The 17,628-nt window shown below is 42.0% G+C and overlaps 1 protein-coding gene across 2 annotated transcripts in view; it reads right to left on the bottom strand.

The window, feature by feature from the left end:
* The window catches only part of cadps2 (Ca++-dependent secretion activator 2), a 633,342-nt gene that overhangs the window by 252,705 nt on the left and 363,009 nt on the right, over positions 1-17,628 (bottom strand). For both annotated transcript variants that reach the window (XM_050072844.1, XM_050072843.1), the window contains exon 2: positions 12,040-12,153. In XM_050072844.1, coding sequence (XP_049928801.1) covers positions 12,040-12,153 — 114 coding nt within the window. The remainder of the gene's footprint in view (positions 1-12,039; positions 12,154-17,628) is intronic.

Raw genomic sequence — 17,628 nt, 5'->3', positions numbered from 1 at the left:
TTAGGCATATGTTTACAGGTCGGGCAGGGCAGAGTGGTGTGGGCTTTAAAAACCCTGGCCCTCACATCACTACTGCCGTGCCAAAGAGCTGCATAAACAAGATGCTAATTAAAAAAAGCAGAACAGCAGCAGAGCAGTCATGATATCCAATACAACAGCTTATGGGCGTTAATTAATGAGTCTAATAGACAGTCAGGAGGAGGACATGGGCTGCATTGTGAGACAGATGACAGTATCAGCCAGGAGGACTGTGGGGCAGTCAGTGATAACATCGTATCCATTCATGGTCCTTCAGTGATCAGCAGTTAATGTCAGTCCGGTCAGTAGGTGTGGAGAGGAAATGCATAAAGATACGTTTCCTCTCACTGGTTTTGAACAGACAGTGCCAGTGTCAAAGACAGACAAAATCATCTTGCTGCAGACTGAGGTAGCATTTTGGTTAACTGTGTTCAATAAACACAAGGACAATTTCACTGTATTTACACTGAACATACACTTTCCCAAAGGCAACAGGTCACAATAAGCTACCAGACTGAAAAGCATTTTTCACTATATTAAACTGAAAATAGAAAATACTGGTTGCTTTTTCTTCATCTCAAGAATCGACACATCTGGGTGATGCTGCTGAATGTGCATTAGCATGTCCGATGTGTTTCCATTCACAGACCCTACAATGGCAAAGCAACAGCAACACAATCCTCATCTCAGATGCAGCTCTGCCTCCATTGCTGTTGTAGCCGACTGCAAAACTTCAGACGGGTCTTTCAGCTCTGCCGTTTCATTTTATTTCATTTTATTTACAAAGCCCAGTATCACAAATCTATAATATGACTCAAAAGGGTTTACCTTAGTGAGCCATTGCTAACATCCATCCATCCATTTTCGTAACCGCTTCATCCTCTTGAGGGTCGTGGGAGCTGGAGCCTATCCCAGCTGACACTGGGTGAGAGGCAGGGTTCACCCTGGACAGGTCACCAGACTATCACAGGGCTGACACATAGAGACAGACAACCATTCACACTCACATTCACACCTACGGACAATTTAGAGTCACCAATTAACCTGCATGTCTTTGGACTGTGGGAGGAAGCTGGAGCACCTGGAGGAAACCCACACTGACACGGGGAGAACATACAGACTCCGCACAGAAGGGCTCCCTCCTGGGATGGAACCAGGAACCCTCTTGCTGTGAGGCAACAGTGCTAACCACCGTGCCGCCCCCATTGCCAACAGTGTACTATTAAAGGTTTTCAGGTGAGACTCGTGCTTGTCAACTTTGGTTCAATATTACATGTGTCAATCTCCATACTGTGTATTATGTGTGTGGCTGCTTGCACAGGACCGTTACAGTTTGACAGGAAACCATTACAGCTGTACCAGCCCCCACCCATTACTGGTCAGACAAAATAAAGTTGCCTGAAGCCTCTTGGTAGACAAATGGCTACGACACAGCTTGGGACGTGTTGTGACTGCCTTCGACTTTTTAATAATTGAAGAAAATGCCACAAAATAAGATACTTAAGAAAATTAAATTTAAAAAAATAAAGTTGCCTGAAAACAAGACTGACATATAGGTTTTCTGATGCATTACTAGTCTTATCTTTACGCGGTAGATACAATGTGATGACCCATTGAGTAATTCCACTTATCAAAGCATCAAGCCTCCTCTGACATCTTGTCCTCTGTCTATATTCTTTCCATCCCGTATGCCATCTTACTTTCTGAGAAAGTAGCAGAGGAGGGGTGCCATGGTGGCAACTTAGCTCATTTTTCTCGAGATCTAACCTTGAAGAAAGTTTCCAGTACTGTTTGAAGAATGTGCAGTAAACCCTTCCCCCTGTGGCTGAGGCTCTGTTGACTGTGCTCAGTGAGTAGGAGAGAGCAGCAGTATGTTCATTCAATCACACAGCAGCCTGACAAAAACATGACTGAGCATACCAGTGTTCCTAATCACTGATCACTGATCCCCATTGTTGAGAACACCTACAAACCTGCCCACCTGTTAGAGCGAAAACTTTATACACAGTGAGGGAAATAAGTGTCAAATGCGTCAGCATTTTTTTCCATTAATCATATTTCCAATGCAGCTATTCACATGAAATATACACCAGACATAGAACTCAATAAAAGTATAAAGATGAAGAAATAATAACGTTTCAATCCATAAAAAAAGTTATGTGCAATAAAGCGGAATAACACAGGAAAGAGTACTGAACACGCCAACTGAAATATACTTAATAATTGGTGGAAGAATGTTTGTTTGCAATGCCAGTTTATAAGATGCCTCCTGTGTGAAGGAATCAATCTCTCACAGTGTTCAGATGGGATTTTGGTCCATTATTCCACACAGACAGTCTTAAATGAAGAAGGTTCTAAGGGGCCAGATGGTGAATCTTGATCTTAAGCTTCTTCCGCAAATTTTCTATCAGGTCAAAGTCTGGTGATTGAGGCCCCGATCATACAGACAGCGTTTTGCAGGTTGCAAAACACAAGGTGCACCACACTGTCTTTTCTTTTTATAATTGAATGCCACTAGTAAAAAAAAAACCCTCAATGTGCATTTTTATTGTTTCCAGGCAACCAACCCATCACCTCTTAACCCTAACCTCTTCTGGTGCGACTATTTTCGTATGGCACTGGTAATAAGTGGCATTTATTTGACTGAGATGATTAATCACCTATACTTATAAAAATAGTTGCCAATTAAGTTTCTGTCAATAAACTAATCAGTCTATTAAAATGTTTAAGTTCCACTGTGATGCACATAACAAGGCTGCTTTCACACCTGCCCTGTTTGGTTCAGTTCAATCAAACTCAACTTTATTTGCCCCCTCAGTGTGGTTCATTTGGGCAGGTGTGAACATAGCAATCACACTCAGGTGTGCACCAAAACAACCAGACCAAGACCTTCTTGAAGAGGTGGTCTCAGTCCGGTTCCAAAGGAACTCTGGTGCGGTTGGTTTGTGGTGAGAAGGTGTTCCGACCTGGATGTGAAGCAACTGCAGTCACATGACACATTGTTTGGGTTAAACATGAGCATGTTACAGTCCTGGAGGATTATTAATGTGCACCTCCTCCTGTACTGCCTTAATATGCACATTCAGCACATCCAATGCATCAAAACATTGTTTTCTAGTTGGAGCCGCGCCTCGTTTTCAAACTGTATGGTTTGACTAAAATGAACAATGACAGCAATATAGTCCACGATGAGCAGCGCTAAAATCAACCTGCGTAGTTGTCCCTCCATTGTGACATTAGAAAGTGTCACATTTATCTTGCAAGTGTACTCTTCTTCAACGTTTGCTTTACTTCCTGGATTTTTCCCACATGGAAATTCTGACCAATCAAGAGCAGCTTTCTCACACAAGGCATTTGATCTGGTCCTCTTGTAAATGCTGCCGTGAGAACACCAACCAACTCTAGGCAATTATACAACTTTGGAACAACATGAGTCCCTGATTCAGACCAGAGGAGACCACTCTAGGGCTGACAGCAGCCTAAAACATGTCTCAGCAACAACATTATGTACCACAATACTGTGTTTACTGTAATGTGACTAGTGCAGTCGACATATTTTGCTATCAAACTGATTATTATTATCTGATTACTACAAAGTCCTTCTTCATGAAGTATTCCTGTTTGTCCTCCATTTTCAAATCAGACATCACTTTATTTCTTCCACTCACAGTTTGTTTGCAGTTTGTTGGTCTCAAGGACTCCGCAGCAGCTTTTATACTGTAAACAGTCTGAATGAAACCTTTGTGTTTCAGATCTGAACCGTTTCACCTCACAGCCTAGTGAGATGCTGATGCAGCAGAGGAGATAAACTCTTTCACTGAAGGAGATAAACATTTACAAAAGTGATGCAACCTTGTGATGAGGAAAATCAGTGTGAAAGCTGTGAAATCCTGTTGACTTTCCAGCTGTCTCACTTCCTGTTGGGCTGCCAGTTCAGAGTTTCCTCCTCCGCTGATGATTCACCCCATCTACAGAACGCTCTCCTGCTCTCCTCGCTGTGGCTGCTGATGATTGTGGATTGCTTTACTGGTGCTTTTCACCACAGCTATTTACAGTGCAATGATGGTCGAGTGATATTACAGTTTACTGTGTACCATTAAACAAAATGTTGACAATTTAGTTGCAAGGTCCCCAGTTTGGGTCCAGCATGGAGACCATTAATGTATGACATCATCCCCTTGTTTCCTCCTGTTATCAGGAGTAGAAATGTATGCCCAAAAGAAAAGCCCACATTTCTAGTTGGAAAAAGAAACACCAACTTTTAAACATTATGGAAGACTTGGATACCAACAGGTTTTTGGATACAACTCTAACCTTTTCAAGAAGGTGGTTGAAAAAATGAAATAGGGAGGCTGTGCTGGCACAGTCCAACAAGAGCGCCACTGGTAGAACACTTTCATAAAATCTTATTTTAATGCAAAGAAGCAAAATGACAAGCGGCTCCAGCTGTTTATAACGTTTTCTGTTTTGATGTGATGAATAATATGTTGGGGCACGTTAAAAGGAGCATGCAGAGCTGCATGTACACAGGGATATTAGTGGAATATTCATTTTCATTAGCGGTATGCTATCAGCAGTTTGGTGCACTGCGCTGGACCATCGTGGTGAAGAGGGAGCTGAGCCAGAAGGCAAAGCTTTTGATTTACTGGTCCATCTACGTCCCAACCCTCACCTATGGTCATGAGCTCTGGGTAGTGACCGAAAGAATGAGATCACATATACAAGTAGTTGAAATGAGTTTCCTGTAGGGTGTCTGGGCTCAGCCTTAGAGATAGGGGGAGGAGCACGGACATCTGAAGGGAGCTCGGAGTAGAGCCGCTGCTCCTTCGCATTTAAAGGGGTCAGTTGAGGTGTTTCGGGCATCTGATCAGGATCCTCCTGGACGCCTCCTGTTAGAGGTGTTCTAGGCATGTCCTTCTGGTAGGAGGCCCCGGGGCAGACCCAGGACACGCTGGAGGAATTATATATCTCATCTTGCCTGGCAACGCCTCGGGGTCCTCCAGGAGGAGCTGAAAAGCATTGCTGGGGGGAGGGAGGTCTGGGGTCCCCTTTTGAAACATGGGCAAAAACCGGACTATTTAGTGTATGTAAACGTACTCACTTTCTTTTTACATCCCACCTTTGGGCAGCCCTTTGGGGCGAACAACACTCAACCCAACTCAACCACAGACACCTTTACAGAAATCAAATCCAGGGGATTCTTTAATATAAGACATGCAAACATGACAATAATGCCAGAGGCCTCTCTGCTCTGCTGTTGATACAAAAGCTCTAAAGCATTTCTCTCCCTGGGCCAGGTGCACCTTGCCAAGCAATGCACCTTGTGATGCAAGCAGCACACCTGGGTAAAGCTACAGGAGAGGAAAAAGGGAAACAGCACAGGCTGTTACAGGTGGCTTTAGAGGATGTGGGTGAAAATCCAACAGTTTTTACACAGTTTGCTGCAAGTTTGAGAGCAAGGTGGATACTGCTGCGTCCAAATAAGTTAAAAAATAGCCACCCACAGACGCCATAATGGGAGATATGATGAGCTCACTGTCTCTGGTTTAGTTTACTCACTGTTCGATGATCCAGGTGCTTCAATTGGTTTTAGAGTTGACTGATTTGCAGGATGTATTGAGAGTTGCAAGATGACGCTATGAACTGCTTGTCTTGACTGTCGCATTCAAAAGAAAAAAAGACTTTAAGATTGTAACCCTGTGGCCTCTTCCACACTCCACACTTAATTAATTACCTGCCTTTAATTAAAATCTTTGAAGATGCCAGGCCAGGTGGCTCATTGCAAATAATGCTGCTAATTATCAAAAAATAATGGTCTTTGTTATTATTTGATAATTGCTAATATATAAAACAACCTGTATATGTGTTAGTAATAACTGAGTTTGGGCAGGTATTGTGTGCATGGACAAGTAAAAAAAAAAAATGCTGTTGAATCCTGAATGGAAACATCTTCAACTCATTTCCAGAGTTGTGATGTTCTTATTATAAAAACCTTACATGTTCGTATCTGATCTCACACTGACATTGTTTGTTTGTCATTTTTAAACAGTCGACATGTCGTCTACCAGGAGTGATGCAGAGTCGGAGCATGGCAAGAGGCAGAAATAGATCATCTCATGCTTCTCTGCGGAGACAGCCCTCTTCCCTCATGTGGAACATCAGTTTATGAAAAATGTAGAACAGCACAAATCCCTGTTGTTGTTATTATGTGTGAGCAGGGAGGTGATGCCCTGATGCTCTGACTCCACTAAAATATGACAGTGTGATGTCTCAGGAGGACATCTGAAACATGACAAGTGTTTTGTGGCTGATCTCATGAGGATGATGATGTCCACTGAGGAGGACGAGTCGTCTCACTTTGATTATTCGGGCCGTCAGCTCCACTGCAGCGATACAAAAGCTGTGATTGAGAGTTTCAGTGAGATCCTCTCGTCTCACACTTGCTGGCAATTAAGAAGACGAGCTGCAAGTGGCCGATAAGATCTCCATCTCACAGCAGATGATAGGCACTTCAGCAGAGGAGGGGAAGACAAAGATTCGGGTGAGATAGAGGGGGAGACGGAGGCATAGGAGCAACAGATAAGAGAGAGAGAGAGAGAGAGACGGAGTATAAAAATGGGAGAAAAAAAAAGAGTGAGGAAATTCACTGCAATCTGTGCTCACAGCTGTCCTCCTCCGACACTGGAGACGGAAACACAAGCCGACGTGGGAGGGTGTGTAACAGTGTCTCTGGAGGAGTCAGAGGACAAGTTTCCATCCAAACACTGAGCACATTTCTGGAAAAATCCCAAAAAGATGGCTGAGAAGATGCTGCAGAGATGACATGATCCAAAGAGCCCCAAAGACAGTAGACGGCAGGGCTGTCGCAGAAACCGCAAAAAAAGTTTCTACCTTCCAAGTTTACTTCTGGGGTGTACAACCCCCTGAATAAGTGTTTCTCCCATTTGGCTCAAGGAAAGTTTTACATATATAAAAACTCCACAGATCAAAAATTCTTAATAGAAAGAGTCATAATTGACCTTGTTTGCAGTTCAAAGTGTCCTGTCAACAGTTTTACAGAAGTCTCTTTAATGATGGTGGTCGAGGGAGAAAATGCTTCTTGGGCCACAGGGAATTTTATTTGCTGCAATACCACGTGTGGCCTTGGAAGCAAGGCTGAGCACAATCCCTGGGGGCCTGGTTCAAAAATACTCAACTCTGGGCTAAACACTGGAGCAAGAAGAAAAAAAAAAAGTCCAAAAAAGTTAATAACTTCCAAATTATGGCGAAAAGGTAGTTTCTTGCAACCCTAGGAATCCCGTGCCATCAAACAAAGCTTCGAAGCTTGAAATTGTTTTGGGTCAGGCCTAGTTGTAATGGAGCCAAATTATGTGCCGTTACCTTTGTTACATGTTGCTGTTGTCCCTGGTTTCATATGAGAAAAGGAAAAGATCGCTAGTTGCTAGGCTAATTTATACAATGTAAAATGCCATAGGCTAACGCTAATAACATTAGCATGTTGTATTTGTGGGGAAATGTGTCCAGATAAAGACAAGTGTTTGTCTGTGAATGCTGCGAGTTATAGTGAAGCTGATTTGTGTACTTGTGTTTGAAATTGTCTCTATTAAGCCATGTTTAATGTGTGTTTAATGTGTGTTTAATGTCTGTTTAATGTGTGTTTTGAATCAACTATATAAATAAAGTTTGATTTGAACTAAACTTTACAGCACTTAACACAATCCTCCACTGCCGACTAGTGTTTTGGAGGTGTAACTGCAGAGTGACACAGACACACCACCGCAGAAGTAAAAATAACGTGCAGATTTTTTTTCCCCCCACGACTAATCGATTAGTTGAAGATTATGTGCGACTTTAGTCGACAAAGATTTCTTTGGTTGACTACAGCACTAGTTTTAAAACTGTGTCATCTTTGTCATTTAAAAAGCAGCAAAATGCCGAAAAATAAAATAAAATCAACGTGTACACTTCCAGGTAGACAACTGGCAATTGTTTTGGATTAAATGTAAAATAGTGATTGTATGTGAAATAGGCCAACTTGTTTATTTCTCAATTTCAGCAGCAACTGGAACATTTCAAGGAGGGTTTCAACGGTATGAGATTTTCATGGTACGATAACCGATAACTGCTTCAGTTTGCAGTTGGGGCTGTCTGACAGCAAGGAAAAGCCATGAAAATATTCTGCGTATAGCATATCCATAAACTGACACTGATTCTTTTAGGTGGGTCCTTTTTTACGTGGTGGCTAAAAATTAAACAACTGAGGCAGCATCTGCTCACCGTTTCATTTAAAGTTTGTGACAGGGGTTTTTGTACCCAGACGTTATTACCAATTTGATTCGATCTATAGCCCGACACTAAGGCTTATTTATAAAGCGCTTAAAATCAGGATGAATGAAGTCATTTGCAAAAACAACAAAAAATGGTGGTAATACTGCATATCAGCTTTTGAGCCACCCTTAATCAACGCAGGGGAAATTCCTTCACCGCAACAGCCTTAAGGCCTTTGCACAATGAGTCTGTTTATTTGGTCCAATATTGTTGCACGTCTAAATATGAATACTTCACATTGTGTCAATTACGTTTGCACACTGAGTCCAAAACTTTTGTCCACCATTAAAATTTCGAACAGGTTCGATTTTCTGCATTTTCGCATCCGTCAGAGCCTTTAGAGACGTTTGACCAAGAATCAGTGAGGACAATGTGGACAAGACAGAGGAACAGGACGCACAGAATCATTTAATAACTCAGGTTCAACAGGTCTGATAGTAATATTCAGGTGGATGATGATGACGAGGAGGAGGACAGCTCCACCCCTTCATTCAGCTGTGGTGCCAAATGACAGACAGGGAGAGAGTGATGACAGTCAGATAGGTAACTCCAGTGGAGGGAGGCGAAGGAGGAAATGTGTCTTTTCATATTGTCATGTGTTGTGATTTTTCACAATGAATAGAACAATAAAACGCAGCAGATACGTTTCTTCAGATGACGGATTAAAAAAAACTGACTCAGTGTGCAAAGGCCTTTAGTAGATGAGTGTGCATGAAAAAGTATTTTCAATGATAACCGAGAGAAGCTGTTTGGAGATGTGGGTGGTTACAGGGAGCAAAGGTGATGGAAATTAAAAAGCTCTGCTTTGGAGGAGAGAGATTTGTGGCACTGTGCTCCTGAAGACAGAAAAACCACCTCACAATAAAAACAGCTGGTGAGGTCGATTTTTTAATCGGTTTCAGCCTGACTCTGGTGATAAATTTCATTACTCTGTGCCATAAGAGCTCAACAACCACTCTGTCATCAGTGGTGTGGAGGTGGACGGAGGTACGATGGTCCAACAACCAGCGCTGAATGCGGGACAGTTTGAAACCACAGGAAGGAGAAAAGAACCTCCAAACAACAGCTCTGAAGTCAAAGGAGTATTTCTGGTAGTTTTCTAATCATTTCTAATACCTGGGTCTTATTCTCACAGACACCAACAATGAACTTGCTACATGAAGTCTGACAGAGACATGCTGGATCAGTGACTGACTGATTTTAGCTGATCACAGATTTATCTGCATCTGTGTGTGTGTGTGTGTGTGTGTGTGTGTGTGTGTGTAAGTCGCTCGGTGCATAAATGCCAAAGATGTTTTCAACTTCTGACTGAAGTTTAGTCCGTTTAATGTTAACTGGAAAAAGTTTGTTACTGAAAAGAAAAATTACAAGAAGTTTAATTACAATGTGACGACTATTTTGCAGTTCCAGCTAATTAATAAAAAATGTATTCAATATTTATTATAGTTCAGATTTCTGTTTATTTCATAAGCTGTGTTTTAATTTTATTTTTCTTCCTTCATTAATACATTTGTTCTAATATACTTTGTCTGTGTGTGTTTCTAATATTTACTGATACTAATTAAATTCTGGTGAAGCTTACTGTTTTAGATTTGCTGTTCTATTTTCTGTTAGTAAGTTGGTGGTGTTTTAGAATTTAAAATGTCCCACTGAGAATGTATCTTGGTATGAATTATTTAATAACTTAATTTAAGGGATCCTTTTCGAAAGATAAGTTTGTTTCAAATCGAACTGTGACACAATTGTGAGGTTCCTAAAGATCCCCAGATAGCATTGATGAGAGGGAAACATGAGTGATACACTTATTTGAAAATATACATGCAGATGGTAATGACACTGCCAATTGTCGTCATGGTTTGTATTGCTGTATAGCTGTCCCGACCACTTCTGTAGCATCTAAGCTTAACTGAGAAATATTGAAAATGAATTGATAGTTGGAGGAGGGATGAGAGACCAAAGGACATTTTTTGAAACATCATGTTGCAGTTCTTGCATCTAAAATAACTTGACAATAAAGCCCTATTCGGACGGGATTAGTTTAACGTGGAGACGTGGGGTAAAGTAATTATTACCAGGGATTTTAGTCCCGTCTGAACGCACCATGTCTGTAATCATTACGGGGAATGTCAGTAAAAATTACGGCAACTTTTACCTTCTGTAAAAAGGTCCAGAGAAAATACCTCGGGTAATATTAATCCCGTGTTAACAACTAGTTTTCCGCGTTTTTTTGATGATGGAGGCGCTTGAAGAAGCATTCGGTGTCAGCAGTCGTGATAGTGGACATTCTTCTAATGATCGCACAGCCCTACGTGGGCGACCAATCAAAAAGGTCGAGAAGAAAGCACTTTTCGGAGCCACAAGACTTCTGGTTGTGTTAGGTAGGCCTAATATAAATCCATATTGCTAAGCGTTGTGTACACACAATCCTGATCATGGGCAATATTTCATATTGGGCTAATCATTAATTATTATCACACATACAGGAAGCAACGTAGCACGCACATGCCGACAGGCCACTCCCATCTCTGGTAGAATTACAGAGATTTCTTGTCCGTGCAAATTGGACATTTATATTGCAGACATCCTGCGGTAAACTGAAATTAGTCCACATCCCTATGTAAAACTAATCCCGTCCGAATAGTACTTAAGCCACATTAGCATGCAGGTTGCAGAAACACAAACTATAATAGCCAGAAAAAAAAATACTTTGCAACACCGCTAAGCTGTTACGTACAGTTTTCTGGTGATCTGCCAGGTGGTTGCAGATTTGTGATATAACAGTTTAGTTTGGCAAATTCGACACTCGGCTCTTTGGGGGTCATCTTTGTAAACTCTGGAGCCCCTACTAGACTTTATCGACATCTTGCTAGCGTATCTGTAAGCCTGTCAGAGGTGGTCACATTGTCGGAGACACAACACTAGGCCTATCATTATGTTCTAATGTCCTTGTCTGAGAATAACTTAGAACTGATGTTGATGCAAAATGAATAATGTTGGATTACTATTTCTTGATTTATGGGTTATTTGGGGATTTTTTGGGTGATGGTAAAAAAAAACAGAGCTTTCGAAAACTGATTTGGACATCGATTAACATGGCAATCAAAGCTTCGAAGTATTCGCATCAGCTCCAGTAATAACTGTGATTACTTTCTTCCTCAGCTGCCAAAGTGAACACTGTGCAGCACCTTTGCCTTTATGAGTAGTGCACATGAAGGTGCAGCTGTGTATCAGTCAGACAGAGATACAAACACCACAGCAGGGCCAACAAACCAGGCTCCACGTCCGGCTAGCTGTAGCTACTGTGGCCATAGCTTGCTATGCTAACATTGGCTGGTTGCCCTGCCGGAGCAACCACAGTGTCAATTTGTTGCTTTAAGCAAAAAAAAACAGGGCACACATTGTATGAGCTGATAAAAGGAAACTGGCTCCCTCAAGATTCAAACGTATTACGTTCTTCCTCACAGGCCAGCTCTGCCCGTAGCAAAAATTCACTTCAGGCTCGGAGGGTAAAACTGTTTGCATATTGGACCACAATAATCATAGCATGACAGTTTTGTCACGGCACATCTGTAACCAAAGGAGAGTCCCAACTCTCCAAACTGTGCCTCCAGTTGTCTCTGAAGGACACCTGGATCACTGTCAGAATTAAAAAGCAAAAAAGAGGAGAGCAGAGTAAAGGTACAGTGGTCTTGCCTCATAGTAGCTCCTCACAGCGTTACAGAAAGCTTCATCCGCCACAATCTGAGTTTCCCCGTTGAGGAAGGCCAGGAAACGCTCCTTCACCGCCTGCAGCTGCTGCTTGTTCACCTGAGAAAGACATGAGAGAAGATGGAGGAGAAAAGTAAAGTACAGAGAGAAAGAGTTTTGGAGGAGGAATGAGAGGAGAGACGTTGGCAGAGGAGGGTGTAATCAATTAGGAACAGATGGAGAGGAAGAGCAGAAGATGATGGGGAGTCAAGATGGATGAGAAACAGAACAAAAGTACAAGATTAGAGTCATTGTTAAAGTGTGACAGAGTCTGACACCGTCATTACAGAGAAGAGAAGAGTCTCATTATCTAACAAATGTCTTTCATTAGGAAACCGACTTCTCCAAAAACAACACAGGAAGACGAATGTGTCTCGTGTGGCTGGAAAAAATGTTCAGACATGATTTGAGACTGATGAAAATTCTTTAAAAGGACCATACCAGATATTGAGCTCATTAAGCACAAATTGCCTTCATTGGAATCCATGGCCAACCTTTCAAAGACATGAGGTCAGTTTTACACTCATTCTGAATTGAACTGTTTTCATTTCCAGTGAGACACTGGTGTTAAATTTAGTGGAGTGTTTTAATTCTTTTCCCTGTCACTTTTATTGGTATTAGAGATTAACCACTTTTTTTCAGCTGCAATTCCAAAACCTGAGTTTGGAAATCTGCCGATACTGATACTGATATAAGAGGTCTTTTTGGCACTGCATTGTAATTCAGCATTAAAGTTAACTGTAGTCTGATGCAATTAATTCCCAAACTTTAGTGAAGTGCTTTTCAGCCCTTAAAATCCCCACTTAATTTGAAGGGCCGTGTGATGCACATTTACAAACCCATCTCAACTGAGGGGAAGATTGAATTTCCCAGGATGCATTGTGAAACTATCCAGCCAGGCCAGTTTTCCAGGAAGATGGCAGCTTCCATGAGAAAGCCATCGCACAATTGTGCGTACTATTTTCGCAAATAAGCATGCAGAAATTCCAAAATATGTCGGAATGTGTTGTTTCTGTATATGCATTGTTATCTGTGAGCGTTGAGTTTGAATATGAATGCTTGAAAATCGTTAATTCACGATGTAGCCGACATGAATATCGAGTTCTCTGTGAAGCCTTTAATGCTGAAGCCTACATCGACGATACGCATGACGTAGGTGAACATGTCTGTTATGCTAATTTGCATGAAGTGGCGTCCCAATTTATAGGTAAAATTCCCTACCTCTCAACACTACCCCTTCATCGTTGAGGGGAATCTATCTAGTAGTAAAAGAATTTCAAAGAGTACAGTAAATTAAAAACTCCTTCATAAGATTTCAAAAGTGAAAATTTGGAGTAAAAGTGCAACAACTGTTTAGATTAAATGAACAATATCACTATTGAAGATCCTATTAAATAAGTTAAAAACAAGTGTTCCTATAGTTCCTATAGTTACCATCAGGGATGCAAGATATTGGATTTTTTTTGGCCAATATCTGATATGCCATTATGCTACAACTCATTTGACCGATACTGATATCAATATATCCACATTTTTCCCCCACCTAATTTCAGTGATCATCAAGTCTCTTCTGTGGTGGAATAAACATATTATACATGTATACTCTTATCATGATGGCCCACCAGCAGATGGAGACATGAAATACAATACTTTTCAATGTATGCAATATTCATTGGTTGTGCAAAATAAGAAGCATGTTGGCCGATTCTAATTGTTCATATTAAAGTCCATATTGGCCGATTCTGATGACATGCCAATATTATCCTGCATCCCTAGTACTTTATATAGTACATTATACAACACTGTAGATAGTGTTGCATTGTTTTCAGTCTGATTTCATCCATCCTCACTACGTTTACTACACTCCCAAACGAAGTGGAGGATGCAGTGGAGAGACGACCACGCCCACTTAGGAGACAGGAAGTGTACACCATTTGGTTCCATTGGTGCAGCTTGTAGTGGGATATCTTCTGTTATAGAGTATCTTCGGAAGAACGCAACTGCAAGAGCACAGTGTAGCAGCTGGACGATGTACAGCATGCACACATTCAAGAGTTACCATCTATTCCTCTATTAAAAAGAGGCAAGTGTTTGGGCACATTATAGCTTTATGTAATGATATTTTGTGCCGACTTTGTACCACATAAGGAACATAGCTAATAATAGCTAATGTTGGTGGAGTGGAGCACCAAACTCACCAGCACTAACAAACGAGACCAGCACAAAAGTCAAAGGATGTAAATAACTGCAGGTTGTAGCCCTACTATCCATCATCCATCTACCTGCTCACCTACCTCTCCACCTCTTCATCTGCCCACTGGATTCAAGTTTATAGTTTGGTGAAATAAACATTTTCCAACAATAACAACATTTTTCAGAGGAGCATTTCAGCAGAGCAGAGCAGTCATGCCAGAGAAGAAAAAATCATTCCCACAAATGTCATCTGTCCTGGTAATTTCTGCGCAGTGAACCACAGCTGACATATTGTGTTGTAGGAGAATTTTAAGTTTTCATGAGCGACGGAGTCACCAGAAGCTGCGGCTCATAAGCTGCATATGTATGAGGCGGCGAGCGGACGGCGGCGTCGGGGGAAAATTAAACCATTATTCTTCCGCTTGTTGCAACACTGCCAGCAACAAATGCATTCTGGGAGTCAAAGTGCCAATTTCCAGCTACACAAAGTGAGCAGAGACTTATCTCCTGCTGACAGCTTTTTGTGTGGGCTTCCTCGCCTTTTCTGTGTCTAAATGGAGCCGCTGTGGTTTCGCCTTTAACCATAGGAGAGGAGGAGATGGGTGAATTTATGAAAAGCAGCAGGTTGAGACCGCTCGCATTCGAAATGACTCAACCTCCATCTAACAGGTTGAAAATGTGAAACAGTTTATTACAGATAAGGAAAACTCCTGCTGAAGGCCGGTGTCAGAGTGAAATGTGGTGCAGGTGACAGCAGCAGCAGCTGAGGACGCATTCATGCTAAAAACACACATTTATCTTCACAGATTTGGGGAGAAAGCGTGTCAGGCAGAGTCAGACCTCTTTGTAGATCTGATTTAACAAAATACAGGATTTTTCCTTTCTCAACATGAGGCGGAGGCGGTACCATCCTGATCATGTGCACACACCTGAATCTGAACCGTGGCTTCAGCCAGCCCAACACTTTTGTATTTGTATCTTATGAGTTCTATCTGTGTGAGGTGATTTAGGTGATACTTCACTGTATGAGAGAGAATTTATTGAACATTCTTCCCAAAAGAAATTCCCCCAAAATCATGAAAAAGCATATTTTCCAAACTTAAACGCAGCAGTATAACCAACAAGAAACCATTGATGTGTGAAGTGATTTTGAGGACACTACACTGGATAACAGTGAAGTTATTAAGTATTTTTGTAGCAGGTTATCTCTGTTCAGTGTTGCACTCACTGCACGGTTGTGTCAGGGCCGCCTGCACGCATTGTTATTTGTTGATCTCGGCGGTCGGCTGGTTTTGACGAAAATTAGGTCGTAGCTCATTGTTGACTTTACTACAGTTGGAAAGAGGCATCATTTGTGTTTAAAAAATGTTTTACTTAGGGGCGTCGGTAGCGCAGTGGATAGTCGATGCCTCACCGCAGCGGTCACAGATTCAACTCCGGCTTGCAACCATTTGCTGCATGTCACCATGTCATTTATAATGCTAAGACCAAATGACTCTTTTCTTCCTCTCTGGTACTTTTGGCGGCGCCTTTCCCAGGTGCACTGTGCTGATTACGATACAGTGCTACCACACTGACGTAACGTTGCAATTGCACTTACAAATGACAGAAAGTCCAGCACTTGTTAGTAAAGTGTATTTCCATGAGGCAACCTCTAACTCATCTGGTAGAGTGTGCGCCCCATGTATGCGGAGTTCTTTGCAGCGGCCTGGGTTGAATTCCAACCTGCGGCCCTTTGCTCTGTGCCACTCCATGTCTTTCTTCTCCACATCTTTTCATCAAACGAAAATGGTTTGATAGGAAATTTGATGCAAAAAAACCACACAAGTACACACACAAAAAACACACAATTGCTACAAGAGGAAGCCCTTCCCAGGAACAGCTGAATACATCCATTGTGGAGAGATTCAAGGCATTACAACACAACAAAATACATGATTGAGTATAAAAGAAGAGAATCTTGGACAAAAGGTCAGGAAATTAAACATATAGTTTAGAATAGTCACAGCAAATATATCATGATAACAATGTGCAACTCTGTTGGTATCAAAAGGGATGAACTTTAAGTAGTTTAGGAACTCAGTGCTCTTGGTGGACGAAATAATGTCATCTCTTCTCAGACTTAATTCTTGGTATTGAAGACGTATTAGAGGGTGAATCTCAGGTTGTGATTTTCTCTTCCCAAAATCTGATTTGTAGTTTTAAATTAGTCTCATCCACCTTTTCAGAGCTGACAAACACCTCCATTATGTGCTTTCTTCCCCTGAATGGAAATACTTTGCAACTACAGAATCATTCCTGTTCTGAGGCCGTTTTGGCTGAATTTCACAGCCGCTCTCTCCTTTCACCATCCTTCTTTCAGTTGACGGCTACAGTAATGGCTTCCCTCATACAAATGTATCCTGCCCATGAAATGAGGGGCGACAACCTGAAAAGGAGCTGGATATGCACTGTGAAAAGCCGCCTGTCAGGTTTCAGTTGAATTTCTGTTCGTGCCTCCCCATCTCCTCTTCTGTGTCCAGGAAATGGATTTATCCCAGGGGGGTTGATAAGCGAACGCGGCGCACTTGTGCTCCGTCAACGGTGGAAAACATCCAGGTAGAGGTGTAATTTCCCCCTCAGGGACGTCGCTCTGCATGCTGGGCTCAAATTGCCGGTCTTCGAAAACCTTCCCGCTGAGGAGAACCACTCTGAGGTCAGCGGGTCGACATCTCTAAATGTTCAGGGAGCGCTGGCTCTCAGAGCGGCTCTCAGCGAGCAGAGAGGATTAGCTGCTGTCGGCTTTTCATTTCTCTGCAACACTAAGAGCTCTTCAACAAAATACCTTTCTTCTTTACCAGTGTGAGTGTGACTCACGACTCACATTTTCATCCCATCAGCCGAGCCGTGTCTTTGGTTAATGAATAAACAGAAGGACAAAGAGAAAAATAGTTAAACCGACAACTTTTGTTTGAATTTTCCCTTTTTGCTGAACTGATGCCTGAAATATGGCACCGACTGTTGAACATTCACTCTGCAAACACGGCAAACCTCTCAACTGCATCAGAGTTCAATGTTTTACAGCCATACAGGAACTTTTGCACACACAGTATAAAAGTGTCAGGACCCAACAACACATTAAGAAGATACTTTACTAAAATGTCAACTTAAGCCCCGTCTCCACCAAACCCTTTCAGTCCAGTACCTTTGGAACCAGCAGTAACCCTTCAGACATGGTACCTAGACCCTCGGTCTGTTCAGACAGTCCTCTTAAATGTGGGCGGGGTTGTTGTCACTCACTGCTCCGTCCAGCACTCGCTGTATTTCCTCATCAGCGGTGACACAGATGGAAGTCTGCACCTG

The sequence above is a fragment of the Epinephelus moara genome, chromosome 20, assembly GCF_006386435.1.
Source record: "Epinephelus moara isolate mb chromosome 20, YSFRI_EMoa_1.0, whole genome shotgun sequence".
NCBI classification, from domain to species: domain Eukaryota; kingdom Metazoa; phylum Chordata; class Actinopteri; order Perciformes; family Serranidae; genus Epinephelus; species Epinephelus moara.
This window is presented reverse-complemented; position numbering and strand designations above follow the sequence as displayed.